This window comes from Girardinichthys multiradiatus, chromosome 4 (genome assembly GCF_021462225.1).
Source record: "Girardinichthys multiradiatus isolate DD_20200921_A chromosome 4, DD_fGirMul_XY1, whole genome shotgun sequence".
NCBI classification, from domain to species: Eukaryota; Metazoa; Chordata; class Actinopteri; order Cyprinodontiformes; family Goodeidae; genus Girardinichthys; species Girardinichthys multiradiatus.
In genome coordinates, this window is record NC_061797.1 from 48,643,456 (window position 1) to 48,659,379 (window position 15,924).

At 49.0% G+C, this 15,924-nt stretch overlaps 2 protein-coding genes across 13 annotated transcripts in view; one reads left to right on the top strand and one right to left on the bottom strand.

The window, feature by feature from the left end:
• The first annotated feature begins 740 nt into the window (after window positions 1–740).
• On the top strand, window positions 741–14,905 carry katnb1 (katanin p80 (WD repeat containing) subunit B 1). 2 transcript variants are annotated; one of them, XM_047362693.1, is made up of 22 exons: window positions 741–978; window positions 1,982–2,095; window positions 2,350–2,480; window positions 3,349–3,466; window positions 4,065–4,165; window positions 7,981–8,022; window positions 8,546–8,629; window positions 8,859–8,974; window positions 9,548–9,619; window positions 9,696–9,846; window positions 9,928–10,118; window positions 10,190–10,335; window positions 10,596–10,646; window positions 10,743–10,792; window positions 10,963–11,065; window positions 11,146–11,210; window positions 11,494–11,709; window positions 11,784–11,933; window positions 12,074–12,150; window positions 12,288–12,362; window positions 12,441–12,557; window positions 12,648–14,905. In XM_047362693.1, the coding sequence occupies exons 2-22, from the start codon at window positions 2,056–2,058 to the stop codon at window positions 12,787–12,789; spliced, it is 2,238 nt and encodes a 745-aa protein (XP_047218649.1). In that variant the 5' UTR covers window positions 741–978; window positions 1,982–2,055; the 3' UTR covers window positions 12,790–14,905. The 2 variants fall into 2 exon arrangements, with proteins under 2 accessions (XP_047218649.1, XP_047218650.1); XM_047362694.1 differs by lacking the exons at window positions 10,743–10,792; window positions 10,963–11,065 and having other exon boundaries at window positions 743–978.
• Window positions 14,866–15,924, bottom strand: part of kifc3 (kinesin family member C3) — a 47,627-nt gene continuing 46,568 nt past the window's right edge. For all 11 annotated transcript variants that reach the window (XM_047362688.1, XM_047362681.1, XM_047362685.1 and 8 more), the window contains one exon: window positions 14,866–15,582. In XM_047362688.1, the coding sequence (XP_047218644.1) occupies window positions 15,574–15,582 (9 nt within the window). In that variant the 3' untranslated portion in view covers window positions 14,866–15,573. The remainder of the gene's footprint in view (window positions 15,583–15,924) is intronic.

Here is a 15,924-nt window from a genome sequence, read left to right on the forward strand (position 1 = left end):
GTGATCATTGATGATACAGTTCTAACGGGAAGAACAGAAGAGAAAATATTTTCATTTTATTTGTTTTAATTTAAAATCATCATTATTGGTAGTGGTTGGGCTTTTTATATAAGATAGATTAGTTTATATTAGATATAACCTTCAGTCTGTTGTATTTTTTATTTTATTTTGTATTTATGTGTTCATTTATTCTTGTGTTTTGTATGAATGTTTTTCTTCTTCTGATGCTGAATAATTTTGATGTTTTTTCTGATGTTTTTGATTCCTTACCATTATTAATAAAGCTATTGGTAAGTAGAGTGGAAGAAATCTGTTGTATTTTATTTTATTTATTTATTTAAACTTTTCTGCAGTCAATTTCAGCTTGTTTCTGCCAGCTTTCAGCTAACAAATTTTGCTTACAGCATTCACACTGCATTTTCGCAGGAAATGCAAATTTTTCTGGTTTTATTTCATTTTATTCTCTCTGGTTCCTTATTTAGTATTTAAGGTTATTATTATCGATGACTGATTAGGCTGATTAGTTCTTTCGTTTATTTTTAGGTTATATTTCTATTAATTTCTTCATCTGATGCAGATAATTAATGTGAATCTGACGTCTGATTAATTTAGTTTATTTTCATTCATTTCTTTATAAAGTAAATATGTATTTATTTGATTTTGATTAAATAATCGGAGATTTTTCAGGGAATGTTTGCGATCAACTACGTTGTTAATAAAGTTGAACCTAAAAAAGGCCGTTTGTGATATGAGCGGAAGTGACGTATGTGGCTCGGTTGCTAAGCTGCAGCAGAGATCAAACAGTCCGTCAACAGGTAGAACTCTGGACTCGGGCTCACCTGGAGCCAGTTTAACCCGAACAGCGGCTGAGCTGGTTCCCTGAGACCCGAACCCGGGGAAGGACTAACCAACAACCGGTCCAGCGTCTTCCGGTTCGACCTGCTAACTAAGAGTTGCTAACTCGCTGGTGATCCTCAGGTAGGTCAGTCAGTTCGTTTACCTGCAGGTTGTCGTTCGAGGAGCGTTATCTGCTGCAGAGTCCAGTTTGTCTGAGCCTCACCGCCACACCTGGAACAAACCGACCAGCCACAGTCCAACAGAACCGTGGTTGCTTTGTGGTTCCGCTCAGGTGAAGCTGTGGACTTTATCGATCTGATCAGCAGCAGATGTTTTGAAATCATTGGGTTCTTGTTGGCAAAGGTTCCGTCCAAATAAAAGCTGCAGCATGGTCACTTTGGATCAAAGCTGCCTCACATGCAGGAGACTGCAACTGAAAGAACAGTTAACTGGACCATCCAGAACTCCAACCTGAGAGGTTCTGGATGTCCAAGAGGGTCCAGCAAGGTCCACGAACATCACGTTGCAACAAGGACTTTAGAACAAGAACAGCAGCAAAATGCCAGTTCTGTCCAGGAAAACGGACCGAACATCTGCAGGAAGAACACAGATGGAGAGCTGAAGGTTGGAGAACAGTCAGGTTCTATGATGATTCCTCCTCCTGATGGTTTTGGACATCTGGAGAAGAAAAGCTGAGAGCTGCAAGGAGTCCAGTATGGATCAAATAGTGAAGCATCCTGATCCAGTCCATGTGTGGGGTTGGTTCTCCTCCGTTTGCTGATGTTATGTGGCTTTCCCAGCATGAGCTCAGGGTTCATAAAACGGACGTTTTTGGACCTGTTTCCAGCAGTGACCCTACAGAAACGTTCCACCAGAACTGCTCAGGGACTGAACAGGAAGTAAGTCCTGTCTTCACAGACCTGAACTGGACCAGCTGATCTTCTCTGTAGGACGATTTCCTGGAAATGATGCAGGAATGTTTCTCCAATCTTTGTGTTTTCTTGGAGAACCTTCTGGATTCAGGCGGATGAGAAATAGTTTTAACTTGAAACATTATTTTACCGTGAAGTTCTGATTAAACTGTAACTTTTGCCCGGGTTCTGTCTTTAATCCAGTTTCCTGGACCTGTTCTTACTTCCTACAGAAGGAAGCGGCTCCATGGAGATGTCCTCATGATTTAACTTCAGCACTGGTCTAGTTTCTCCCAGTGTGACCAGTATGGCTGCTGCCAGCACCACCAAGATCTCATGGCGCCTGCGTGAGTAGGAACATTGTTCACAAAGAGAAAAGTTCTGGTGTTGTGTGGATGGGTTCTGGTTGTTTAGATCTTTCTTGAGGGTTTTCAGACACAACTTGGGATGTTTTGACTCAGTTTACAACATTCAAAATTGAGTCCGGGCCTCGGACTCAATTCGTGGTGTTTGGACTCCGCGGCTGGTTGTATCTGTGATGCTGAGCAGCTGCAGATGAACTGAGACTGAAGTTTGTCCCTCCTGTGTTGCTGTTGTTCAGAGGAGTTCGAGGCCCACTCCCGCACCGTCTCCTGCCTGTCTCTGGGGAAGAGCTCGGGCCGCCTGCTGGCCACCGGAGGGGAGGACTGCCGGGTCAACATCTGGGCCGTCAGCAAAGCCAACTGTGTCATGGTGAGACCTGCAACACTGTTTCAGAGGAACCTTTAGGTTAACGTGGAACCGGACCTCAGGGAGGTCCACACTGCTCAGTAACAGACTGTAGATCATGGAGATCCCTCCCACCTGGCTGGGGCTGGTTTGTTTTAATGGTGCTAGATTCAGCTGGTGGATTAGTCCTGGTCCAGATGCACAGTGGCTTGTAAAAGTATTCATACGCCTTGATCCAACCAAAAACATAAATATATTTTATTGGAATTTTATGTGAAAGACCAACACATAGTGGTGTAGAATGGAATGGTTTAAAACAAAACATATTCATGTGTTAGAATGGCCTAGTCAAAGTCCAGACCTAAACCCAATCGAGAATCAGTGGCAAACGCTCTCCAGGTAATCTGACTGAGCTGGAGCTTTGTTGCAGAGGAATGGGTAAAAATTTCAGTCACTGGATGTGGAAAGCTGGTAGAGACACACCCTAAAAGACTTGCAGCAAAAGGTGGTTCTGGAAAGGATTGACTCAGGGGGGCTGAATACTTTTCAGTTTTTAATTTCTAAAAAAAAATAAAGAAAAGAAATCATGTATAATTTTCGGTCCACTTTACAATTGTTACCACTTTGTGTTGGTCTTTCACATAAAATTCCAATAAAATATATTTATGTTTGCGGCTGTAATGAGACAATATGAATACTTTTACAAGCCACTGTAGGAACCAGAACAGGTTTATTGTCATACCTCTGAAACATGAAGCATCACCATGATCTCCATGGAGTTATCCAGCATCTTTGTTCTTTCACGTTCCTCTCTGAGCTCCTCCTGTTGAGCTGCTGTTTAATTCTGACTGACCAGTTATCTGTTCTGACCCATTTCTCTGTTCTGTCTCAGAGCTTGACGGGTCACAAGAACCCAGTGGAGTGTGTCCAGTTCAGTGTGTCAGAGGAGCAGGTTGCAGCTGGTTCCCAGTCTGGATCCATCCGTGTCTGGGACCTGGAGGCAGCTAAACGTAAGCTCTGTGTGTGTGTGTGTGTGTGTGTGTGTGTGAACTCTATAAAGACATGCTGTAAACACACATCTGTTGGGTTAACATTCAGGCTTGCCAGACTCTGACCTTTGGTTCTGGTTCCACGTTCTGCATGAATCAAAAACAGAAAACCCCCTTCAGACTGGATGAAGACCCTATTGACCTCTCGGTGACCTAGATCATGACCTGATCCTTCAGTTTGTTTGGGTCCCACATCATAAATACATTCCTGTTACTGACACCACACTCCACCAGGACCAGCACACCGACACGCTGGCACAATGATGATAAACCAACACAACCTCACTGTGGATGGTTTGGGCCTGCTAAGAAACCTCCATGACCTCTGACACTAGTCATGAGGATCCCTCCATGTTCCCAATACTCCCTTAAAGACCTCACCAAGAACTGCCAGAGACTGTCGTGGTCCTGGTTCTGGTTGAATTTCCTGCTGAGGTGGGAGTTCTGCCATCTTCTGATTGTGACCAGCCCAGTTCTCAGAACCAGATTGAATATTTGCAGGTTCCTCCACTTCAGCTCACCTGTGCAGGTGTCTGATTCTGCTGCTTCCTGTCCTCAGTTCTACGCACCCTGATGGGACACAAAGCCAACATCACCAGCCTGGGCTTCCATCCGTTCGGAAACTTCCTGGCCTCCAGCTCCATGGACACCAACATAAAGGTGTGTGTGTGTGTGTGTCTGTGGGCCCTGTGTGTGTGTGTGTGTGTGTGTGTGTGTGTGTGTCTGTGGGCCCTGTGTGTGTGTGTGTGTCTGTGGGCCCTGTGTGTGTGTGTGTGTGTGTGTGTGTCTGTGGGCCCTGTGTGTGTGTGTGTGTCTGTGGGCCCTGTGTGTGTGTGTCTGTGGGGGCCCTGTGTGTGTGTGTGTGTGTCTGTGGGCCCTGTGTGTGTGTGTGTGTGTGTGTGTGTCTGTGGGCCCTGTGTGTGTGTGTCTGTGGGCCCTGTGTGTGTGTGTGTGTGTCTGTGGGCCCTGTGTGTGTGTGTGTGTGTGTGTGTGTCTGTGGGCCCTGTGTGTGTGTGTGTGTGTGTCTGTGGGCCCTGTGTGTGTGTGTGTGTGTGTGTCTGTGGGCCCTGTGTGTGTGTGTCTGTGGGCCCTGTGTGTGTGTGTGTGTCTGTGGGCCCTGTGTGTGTGTGTGTGTGTGTGTGTGTCTGTGGGCCCTGTGTGTGTGTGTGTGTCTGCGGGCCTGTGTGTGTGTGTGTGTGTGTGTGTGTCTGTGGGCCCTGTGTGTGTGTGTGTCTGTGGGCCCCGTGTGTGTGTGTGTCAGTGGGCCCTGTTTGTGTGTGTGTGTGTGTGTGTGTCTGTGGGCCCTGTGTGTGTGTGTGTGTCTGTGGGCCCTGTGTGTGTGTGTGTGTCTGTGGGCCCTGTGTGTGTCTGTGGGCCCTGTGTGTGTGTGTGTGTGTGTCTGTGGGGGCCCTGTGTGTGTGTGTGTGTCTGTGGGCCCTGTGTGTGTGTGTGTGTGGGCCCTGTGTGTGTGTGTGTGTGTGTGTCTGTGGGGGCCCTGTGTGTGTGTGTGTGTCTGTGGGCCCTGTTTGAGTGTGTGTGTGTGTGTGTGTCTGTGGGCCCTGTGTGTGTGTCTGTGGGCCCTGTGTGTGTGTGTGTGTGTGTGTGTGTCTATTGGCCCTGTGTGTGTGTGTGTCTGTGGGCCCTGTGTGTGTGTGTGTGTGTCTGTGGGCCCTGTTTGAGTGTGTGTGTGTGTGTGTGTGTGTCCGTGGGCCCTGTGTGTGAGTGTGTGTGTGTCTATTGGCCCTGTGTGTGTGTGTGTCTGTGGGCCCTGTGTGTGTGTGTGTGTGTGTCTGTGGGCCCTGTGTGTGTGTGTGTGTGTGTCTGTGGGCCCTGTTTGTGTGTGTGTGTGTCTGTGGGCCCTGTTTGAGTGTGTGTGTGTCTGTGGGCCCTGTGTGTGTGTGTGTGTGTCTGTGGGCCCTGTTTGTGTGTGTGTGTGTCTGTGGGCCCTGTTCGAGTGTGTGTGTGTGTGTGTGTGTCTGTGGAGCCTGTTTGTGTGTGTGTGTGTCTGTGGGCCCTGTGTGTGTGTGTGTGTGTGTGTGTGTGTGTCTGTGGGCCCTGTGTGTGTGTGTGTGTCTGTGGGCCCTGTGTGTGTGTGTGTGTGTGTGTGTGTGTCTGTGGGCCCTGTGTGTGTGTGTGTGTGTGTGTCTGTGGGCCCTGTGTGTGTGTGTGTCTGTGGGCCCTGTGTGTGTGTGTCTGTGGGCCCTGTGTGTGTGTGTGTCTGTGGGCCCTGTGTGTGTGTGTGTCTGTGGGCCCTGTGTGTGTGTGTGTGTGTGTGTGTCTGTGGGCTCTGTGTGTGTGTCAGTGGGCCCTGTTTGTGTGTGTGTGTGTGTGTCTGTGGGCCCTGTGTGTGTGTGTGTGTGTGTGTGTGTCTGTGGGCCCTGTGTGTGTGTGTGTGTCTGTGGGCCTGTGTGTGTGTGTGTCTGTGGGGGCCCTGTGTGTGTGTGTGTGTGTCTGTGGGCCCTGTGTGTGTGTGTGTGTGTGTGTGTGTCTGTGGGCCCTGTGTGTGTGTGTCTGTGGGCCCTGTGTGTGTGTGTGTGTGTCTGTGGGCCCTGTGTGTGTGTGTGTGTGTGTGTGTGTCTGTGGGCCCTGTGTGTGTGTGTGTGTGTGTCTGTGGGCCCTGTGTGTGTGTTTGTGTGTGTCTGTGGGCCCTGTGTGTGTGTGTGTCTGTGGGCTCTGTGTGTGTGTCAGTGGGCCCTGTGTGTGTGTGTGTGTGTGTCTGTGGGGGCCCTGTGTGTGTGTGTGGGCCCTGTGTGTGTGTGTGTGTGTGTGTGTCTGTGGGCCCTGTGTGTGTGTGTGTGTGTGTGTCTGTGGGCCCTGTGTGTGTGTGTCTGTGGGCCCTGTGTGTGTGTGTGTGTGTCTGTGGGCCCTGTGTGTGTGTGTGTGTGTGTCTGTGGGCCCTGTGTGTGTGTGTGTGTCTGCGGGCCTGTGTGTGTGTGTGTGTGTGTGTGTGTCTGTGGGCCCTGTGTGTGTGTGTGTCTGTGGGCCCCGTGTGTGTGTGTGTCAGTGGGCCCTGTTTGTGTGTGTGTGTGTGTGTGTGTGTCTGTGGGCCCTGTGTGTGTGTGTGTGTCTGTGGGCCCTGTGTGTGTGTGTGTGTCTGTGGGCCCTGTGTGTGTCTGTGGGCCCTGTGTGTGTGTGTGTGTGTGTCTGTGGGGGCCCTGTGTGTGTGTGTGTGTCTGTGGGCCCTGTGTGTGTGTGTGTGTGGGCCCTGTGTGTGTGTGTGTGTGTGTGTCTGTGGGGGCCCTGTGTGTGTGTGTGTGTCTGTGGGCCCTGTTTGAGTGTGTGTGTGTGTGTGTGTCTGTGGGCCCTGTGTGTGTGTCTGTGGGCCCTGTGTGTGTGTGTGTGTGTGTGTGTGTCTATTGGCCCTGTGTGTGTGTGTGTCTGTGGGCCCTGTGTGTGTGTGTGTGTGTCTGTGGGCCCTGTTTGAGTGTGTGTGTGTGTGTGTGTGTGTCCGTGGGCCCTGTGTGTGAGTGTGTGTGTGTCTATTGGCCCTGTGTGTGTGTGTGTCTGTGGGCCCTGTGTGTGTGTGTGTGTGTGTCTGTGGGCCCTGTGTGTGTGTGTGTGTGTGTCTGTGGGCCCTGTTTGTGTGTGTGTGTGTCTGTGGGCCCTGTTTGAGTGTGTGTGTGTCTGTGGGCCCTGTGTGTGTGTGTGTGTGTCTGTGGGCCCTGTTTGTGTGTGTGTGTGTCTGTGGGCCCTGTTCGAGTGTGTGTGTGTGTGTGTGTGTCTGTGGAGCCTGTTTGTGTGTGTGTGTGTCTGTGGGCCCTGTGTGTGTGTGTGTGTGTGTGTGTGTGTGTGTGTGTGTGTGTGTGTGTCTGTGGGCCCTGTGTGTGTGTGTGTGTGTCTATTGGCCCAGTGTGTGTGTGTGTCTGTGGGCCCTGTGTGTGTGTGTGTGTGTCTGTGGGCCCTGTTTGTGTGTGTGTGTGTCTGTGGGCCCTGTTTGAGTGTGTGTGTGTCTGTGGGCCCTGTGTGTGTGTGTGTGTGTCTATTGGCCCTGTGTGTGTGTGTCTGTGGGCCCTGTGTGTGTGTGTGTGTCTGTGGGCCCTGTGTGTGTCTGTGGGCCCTGTGTGTGTGTGTGTGTGTGTCTGTGGGCCCTGTGTGTGTGTGTGTGTGTGTGTCTGTGGGCCCTGTGTGTGTGTGTGTGTGTGTTTGTGTGTGTGTGTCTGTGGGCCCTGTGTGTGTGTGTGTGTGTCTGTGGGCCCTGTGTGTGTGTGTGTGTGTGTCTGCGGGCCCTGTGTGTGTGTGTGTGTGTGTGTCTGTGGGCCCTGTGTGTGTGTGTGTGTGTGTTTGTGTGTGTGTGTCTGTGGGCCCTGTGTGTGTGTGTGTGTGTCTGTGGGCCCTGTGTGTGTGTGTGTGTGTCTGTGGGCCCTGTGTTTGTGTGTGTGTGTGTCTGTGGGCCCTGTTTGAGTGTGTGTGTGTGTGTGTGTGTGTGTGTGTGTGTGTACTTTACTGTTTTTAATCAGACATGATTTATTTTCCAGCTCTGGGACGTCCGGAGGAAAGGATACGTGTTCCGCTACAAGGTCAGATCTTTAGCTCAATATAAATAGTTCTGTGTCTGGTCCAAAAGGTACTCCTTCACAAAGTAACCTGGTCCAGGACCATCTGCAGTAAAAGCCAGGTTCTGGCTCTAAATTCTTCACCACATAGTAGTAATGACATGGACCAGGAAAAGCTGCTGGGTGGGAAATGGTTCTGTGGGAATTACTGAACAAAGGAGTTGTTTTTAAGTCTAAAGGTTTTCCTGAAATGGGTCGTTGGATTTGGTTGGGATCATTTGGATCAGGGAATTATCAAGACGTTGGTCGTACACTGTTCATTTAAAATTTTATTTCTGGTGTCTGTTGGTTCTGGAAGGACCTGCTGTGGACTCTGGATCAGAAGAATCCGAGGTTCTGGCAGGTTAACTAATGCAGTAATTAGTTATGTTCTGAGGTCTGCTGATATCCTGGTGGCTCCTGTAGTTATTTTATGGATCGGTGCCGTGTTTTAGAACCAGGGCGTCAGAGTTCTGCCTGATGTAGTTGTGTTGTTTGGTTGTTGCAGGGTCACACGGAGGCCGTCAGGAATTTAGCCTTTAGTCCGGATGGGAAGTGGTTGGCCTCAGCGAGCGACGACTGCACTGTGAAGGTAAACACTGACCCGACCCAGAACCTGTCAGAACCATGCCGTCTTAAAAGCCGCTCCCAGTTTTTAAATCGTATTCTCAGGAATGAATTCCAATAAACAAAAAGTGACCAAATCCCTCAGCAACAGAACTCTAACAGAGTTCTGCTCCTATAGGTGTTTAAAGCTGTTTCAATAATATCTTATGGAATTTGGGTCAGTACCGTTCAGCTCCTGTTTTTGATTTCCGCAGCTGTGGGACCTGTTCCAGGGGAAAACCATCACAGAGTTCAAATCTCATTCTGCAGCCGTCAACGTGGTCCAGTTCCATCCTAACGAGTACCTGCTGGCATCTGGCAGCTCCGACAGGTCCGATCACCCTCCTTTTCCAGAACCTTTTCCTCAAGCTGACCAGATAGGAGTCGTATCAGAACCATGATGAAGCCCAACAGGAACAAATCAGGTTGGGAGGTTGGGTCTTGTTGGTTTCAGATGGATTCTGGTAATGTTTGGGTCCAGACCATGATGAAGAGATCTGATTTCCAATCAGAACCAGGTAGATCTCCTCTGCAGCGGCTCAGTTAAAGTCAGACACAAACTTCTGGGGAATTTAATGACAGACGGACACAAAGAAGGAAAATGATTGATGGGTTTCAACATTTTTACGCATTTTATTCAGCCGTCCTGAGTCAGAACTCTGTAGAACCACCTCTGGCTGCTGTGATCCAAACCAACCCATTGCAGTTACTTTTCAGGTTTTTTTGTAATTGTTGAAACAATGCTCATTTTCCTTCTTCACAGTTAAGCACTAGTCTGTGTTGGTTTGTCATAGAAAATCCAGGTAAAATGAACTGAGGTCGTTTGCTGGAACAGGACAAACTATGGAGATCTTCATCCAGTGGGAACATCTCTAACTTTGTTATGAACACGCGTCTCCTGCAGGTGCATCAAGCTGTGGGATCTGGAGAAGTTCACCATGGTCGGCTCTCTAGAAGGGGACACCTCTGCGGTCAGGTGAGTTTAACCAGCCTGACCCTTGACCTCTGCCAATGTGCCTGTGATGACACCTCTGAACCCCGCCCCCCTCCAGGTGCCTCCTGTTCAGTCCGGACGGCTCCTGTCTCTACAGCGGAGCCTCGGACTCTTTGCGGGTCTTTGGCTGGGAGCCCGATCGCTGCTTCGATGTGGTTCCTGTTGGCTGGGGGAAGGTTTCAGACCTCGCCGTTTGTAACCAGCAGCTTGTGCGTAGCTCCGCCTCTTTTTCAGCTTTTACATGTTAGACCGGCACATGTTAAACTGACGTCACTCTTTGTCCTGCTCAGATCGGCGTGTCCCACCAGCTGTCCAGCGTTTCATCATACGTGGTCGACCTGAAGAGGGTGAAGAAAAGCGGCGGTGCTGTGATCCAGGGCATCATCCAGGACAACAAGCCGCTCACAGATCCAGCAGAACCCAAAGGAGCAGCACTACGCCGGAACTACGACAGACCCACCACCACCTGTAGCTCCAACAGGTTCAAACTTCCTGTTACATCGCACACAACACACAAGATGATGCAACTGTCTAACACTGTTATGTCATCAGGATGAAGCGCTCAGATACCGATAGGCGCAGTCCCGACGGCGAGAGGCGGAGCCAGAGTGAGGACGAGGCTGAAGACAAACAGTCTTCAGCGGAGATTCACAACGCTGAAGATTACAGAGAGATCTTCCAGCCGAAGCACGCCATCTGTAGGTGGAGCAATGAACTTACACCTGAAACACAGGAGCTGCACTGATGGTTCACAACAAGACGTCTAAAACACAAGAACATGATGATATCATGGCTGCAGTGTTAAAACACACACACACACACACACACACACACAGTGATGTAGTCAAAGTAACTCAAATCACTGATAAATCAGACCTGAATAAATCAGAATATTAATTAGTATATTGATTTCTGTATTAATTATCCTCCGTTAAAGACGTGTTTTTGTCTCGCTCAGCACGGACTCCTCCCAGGATCTCAGAGCCGTTTCCTGCTCCTCCTGAAGACGGTGAGTCCTTCTGAAACTCAGCAGGTCCGGGGACGCCAGCAGCTGCTCAGTAATCAGATTATTTTCTCAATGATCAGACAGTCTTTGCCTTTCCAGCAACCCGACCAGTTTCAGGGATTGAACCAGACAGGACCTCACCTGTTCAGGTGAGCCTCCTGAACAGTTAGGGGGACTTTTGGTCCAACAGTCTGGTTCTGTTTCACTCAGAAAATCATCATGAAGAAAAACTAAAATATTAACTTTTAAGATGTGAAACTTTGAACATGATTATTTTATGATCTCATTCAGCTTTTAACCAGATTAGATGTGTGAACAGTCTCTGCAGAAAAACTTCTGGTTCAGTCCGATTCAAGGAAAAACTCTTACAGCTGTTTTTAATCAGCTGCAATTGTGTTTACAACCCTTCAAAATAAAAGCAGGTTTGTGCTGCTGGGTCCACTGGATTGGTTCTGAAATGTGTTTGCTTCTTTCTGATGGTGCTGTGTCCTCTTCCTGTCAGAGAGCGTGCTGGCCATCGGTCGGCAGCTGACAGACATGATGCTCCCGTCTCCTGACAAGCAGCAGGTCAGTGAACGCAGCCGCCTCTGTGTGGAGGAACATCTGCTTCTTCTACAGGTGTCGAAGCTGCAGCTCAGGTCATCAGCAGTCTGCAGGTCTGGTGCCGGTCATTGAGCTGCAGCCTTCTGTGTGTTTCAAGGTTGAAGTTTTTTAAAACATTGATTCTTTGTAGAAGAAGAAGACTTGGTTCCTAAAATCAGAGACTCTTGTCAGAATGCTACAGAACGTCCTGTGATTGGACCACAGACTGATCATGTGACCAAACATCGATGCTTCTATTCTGTCACAGGCTCCACCCCTCGCCACCTCTACTCCTGTTCAGAGGGTTGAACCCACCGTTGTCTCCTGTGCGAAGCGCCCCAACCCTATGCCCTGTAACCCCGCCCCTTCCAGCCAGCTAGCCCCTCCCACTCAGGTGATCCCCACCAAATCACAGCAGCAGCTCAGAGTGATCCCGAGTAGCCGGAACGAGCCGCTGGGACTGAACGTGGCCGACTTCCTGCCGGTGAGCTTCCTGTTTCCTCTGCTCCAATCAGAATTCCCTGCAGGTTGTTAAGCCTGGGTTCTCTCTGGGTTCAGTCTGCAGCCAACCACCGGGGCGGCGCTCTGAGCGATGACAGCGCTCTGTCCCAGATCAAAAAGGGCCACGACACCATGTGTGTGATGCTGAGCAGCCGCCACAGAAACCTGCAGACGGTTCGATCCGTGTGGGCCCGAGAGGACGTCAAGGTGAGCTGCAGTGACTCGCTTAAGGCCTCTGTGGCCCCGGGGCCCCCAACTTCTGTCCCCATGTGGAGTAATCAGATTACTTCCTGACAGAATCTCATTCCAGGAGAATTAATTGAGGAAGTGACTGTTTGTCTCTGCAGAGCGCTCTGGATGCTGCCGTCTCCATGAACGACCTGTCCATCACGGTGGACGTCCTGAACATCGTCAACCTACAGCCGTGAGACGTGCACACACACACACACACACACAAACGCAGACGCTGTACAATCTTATTTCCAGCCTCATCAGCGTCTCCATGTGTGAAATTTTGAATCAAACTAGTTGGATCAGGATGTTTTGTTTGTTCTGTTTCAGCTCTTTCTGGAAACTGGACCTGTGCACGACGGTCCTCCCTCAGATCGATAAGCTGCTGCAGAGTAAATATGAGAGGTGAGACCTTGTCAGAACAAATCAAAACCTGCTGATTCAGAGTCAGAACCTGACCTACGGTTCTGTTTCGGTCCTCAGCTACATGCAGACCGGTTCCACGTCCCTGAAGCTCATCATGAAACACTTCTGGACTCTAATCTCAGAGACACTAAAGGCTTCACCAGCTGTTGGAGTCGACATCACACGAGAGGAGCGGTGAGTGTGGCCAGCAGGGGGCAGCACATGATCAGTCTGAGAGGTGTTCTCCATGTCTCGCCTCCTGACCTGCTCTTTGTGTATTTGCAGGCACCAGAAGTGCCGGGAGTGCTGCCGGCACCTGAAGAACCTGAGTAACGTGGTGAAGAACAGGGCAAGGCAGGTTGGTCGTCATGGCAACGCCTTCAAGGAGCTGCAACTACTGATGGCGCCACTCGATGAGGTTCTCTGACCATTGGCTGGTCTGCAGAGGAGCAACATGAGGAAACTGATCTGAGAGCAGCTGGAACGACAGGAGGTTCCAAGGCTGTCTTCTGGAGCGACCCAGAACCAAACACCAGCAGAATTGACTGCAGAGCTCGAGAAAACACCTGGTTCTGATCATGATGAGCAGGTGCTGGTTGGACTGAGGGAACCTCAGAATGTTTCGGTCCAGATGTTTTCACTCTTCCACAGCTTGGATGTTCATAAGTGGGTTTAAACTAAGATCCATGGAAAGGTGTCATGTTGAAGCAGCAGCTTCACTGCACAGCACCAGAACCGGCCCAAAGCACAGAACCATTTACAGCACTCGGTCCAAACTGATGGATTGCTAATTCATTTTTCTGTTAACAGTCGATCATTTTTATTTCTAATGTTGAGATTTGCAGAAACGTTAAAAGTTCAACAAATTAAATAATTTCCAGAATTTGCAGAATAATCTTTGCTGTCTGAAAAAAATGAAGCAACATTTTATGGATCTAACCTGATCCTAACTTGAATTATGGCAGGTTGGGTCCTCATATCACTGGGTTCTTGGGTAGAACTTGTCACTTGCTGCTGTTAACGTAACCATAGACCCACTGAGCAGAACCTCCTGACGTCTGCTGCAGCATGAAGCCGACACACATTGATCAGAATCCCTCTTTGATTTGGACATATTTTTATCGAGCAGAACCCGTTCAGCTCTTTGACTTTGTTCACTAACAGCAATGAGACTGCAGACACTCGGGTCGGACGTTCCAGTCTCCTTCCTCCTGTAGACATCTGCAAACATCTGTGAAGCTCAATAACCCAACAGGAAGTGAAGGAGAAACAGAACCTCTGGTCCAGGCATCTTCTCTGCTGTGTGCGGATCTTCAATAAACGTTTCCATCCATGCCTCCTGTCTCTCAGGCCACAGAGCTTTCTGTTCCAGTCAGCAGCTCTCAGTGAAGATCCTTCATTTCTGCCTTCACAGGAAGATCTGAGGAGGGTTATAGAAAACTAGGATCCTGTTCAGAACCAGAGCTCCTGAACTGTGGCCTTCCAGCTTTGTGAAGATAGCCATGCTCACCGTCTGCTGCAGACAGATCAGTTTCAGGAACAGCTCAAACTGCTGAATATTGCAGGCAGAAACCAGTTTATTCTGGTGTTCTTGAGAATGTCCCAGTAACTGAAGCCTCTGTATCAGCTGAGATCTTTCTGAAGTGTTAGACTAACCTTCATCACATGGTGGGCATTCGATGAAGATGGTCTTCTTTCTACATGTTCTGTCCACCTACCTCCTCCTCCACAGAGCCTCATCTCTGGTGAGCTCATCTGGTGCCACTTTCATGCTGCTTGTAGCTGATTGGTGTGTTAAACAAAGCCCTTGTGTGATTGGACAGCAGCTAGATGCTTTAAACAGGAAACCTTTAGGAGTTTAATGTTCTGCAGAAGGTGTGAAGATAAACCTGAGCTGAAGGTTTACTAACTGGATTCATTATTTTAGTGTGTAAGTAATCCTCCATGATTCCAGCAGGACCTGCAGGGTGGAGCAGTTGGCAGTGCTGTTGCCTTACCTGCATCCAGGGGTTCTGTCCAGGTGCTCCTGCTTCAAGGTCCAAACATGACTGTTAGGCTAATTGCCCTTATGTGTGACTGGACAGTGTGTGTTTGTCCTGTCCAGGATGACCCAGTCTCAACCAATGACCACCGAAGATGGGTGGATGGACTAAAAGCATCTGAAGCCTCTTTACGTTTTTATTTGCTGTAACTGCGTTGATGAAAACGTTGTTTGGTCGGATTGTCTTTAATTTTTCATCATTTTTTTCCGTTTACCAGAACAGTTGGATTAAAAAGTTTCCGTGAGGTGAAGACATCTTCTTCATGCAACATTAGTCAAATTACATATAGGAAACAAAAAGGACTCATTGCTCAACCTAAAAGTTAAGAGGTGAAAACAAATCTGAAGGCAAATATTTATGTGGAATGAAAAATGAGAAAATCTGCTGATAAATCCGATTTCTGTGGCAAAGTGAGCGCTTGATGTGACCCCAGTGGATTAAACATGAACGACGCTGAGCGACTCGATTCAGGACTTTAATAAAAACATTTAGAAAAAACAATCAGATGGTTTCTGTTTGCTGTTGTTTAAAGAAGCTCTGCTCTGCAGGAAACACCATCGACAGCTCCATGGCTGGATCCAGCTGCAGAACAGGGCAGGTAGAGCGTACTCTGATGTGTCTGAATGGTGCAACTGAACACAGAAGAACTGCACAACAAGAATCCAAACCAGGCATAAGATTCAACCTTTGATCTGAACATTTAGAGATTATCAGGATTCTCCTCCAAAATTCAACTAAAATCCCAAAAATAAAAACACTTCCAACCGCACGCCTCTCCAGGCAGCAGCCTCGTGGGGGAGCTGTTGCTTAGAAAACAACCTCAGATTAAAGTGCAACATTACAAAAACAGGAGGAATACTGGGAATGAGATTGACCCGAGAGAGGAGATGGTTTCAGTTCAGAAGGAGAGAATTCCTCCTCCTCTTCAGCGGGATCATTAGCATCTCTGCTACATCAGGAGCGAGGTAAGACGTCCTCAGAGTCTCAGTCCACCATCATCATGATCTTACAGGATTTTTGTTCACAGATCAATTCTGATCCCAGTTCTGTACAGTCCAGTCTGCTCACAGAAGAAATGTTGATTCCAGAGGAGGCATCTCAGCAGAGAGACCCTGCAGGGCGCTGTCCAGCCCCCCGCCGTCTCCCCAGAGAGTCTCAGGCCGTCAGCTTCAGTCGTCCTGTAGAAAGAAACATCAGTCAGTCATAAAACATGAAGCGTGATTTTGTGACAACACAGCGTGTTGGGTCTGATGATCTGCAGAAACATCTACACAAACGTCTCCTCCTGTCTGTCCCTGTCGGCTCAACCCTGAGCAGGAAGATCCCAACATGCAGGGAGGAAAACCTGATCCAAGAGCCAACACAGCTCTGCTGAACCTGCATTCTGCCTGAGAGCCAGCAGGGGGCGACACTGCTGCTGAACGGGTCTGGAACGTTTGTTTCAATCTTCCGCATTTTGTTTTACAGGGAAGGTTTTGAGGTCATGTGACTGAAGACACCAGCTGATCAGCATCAGTCCC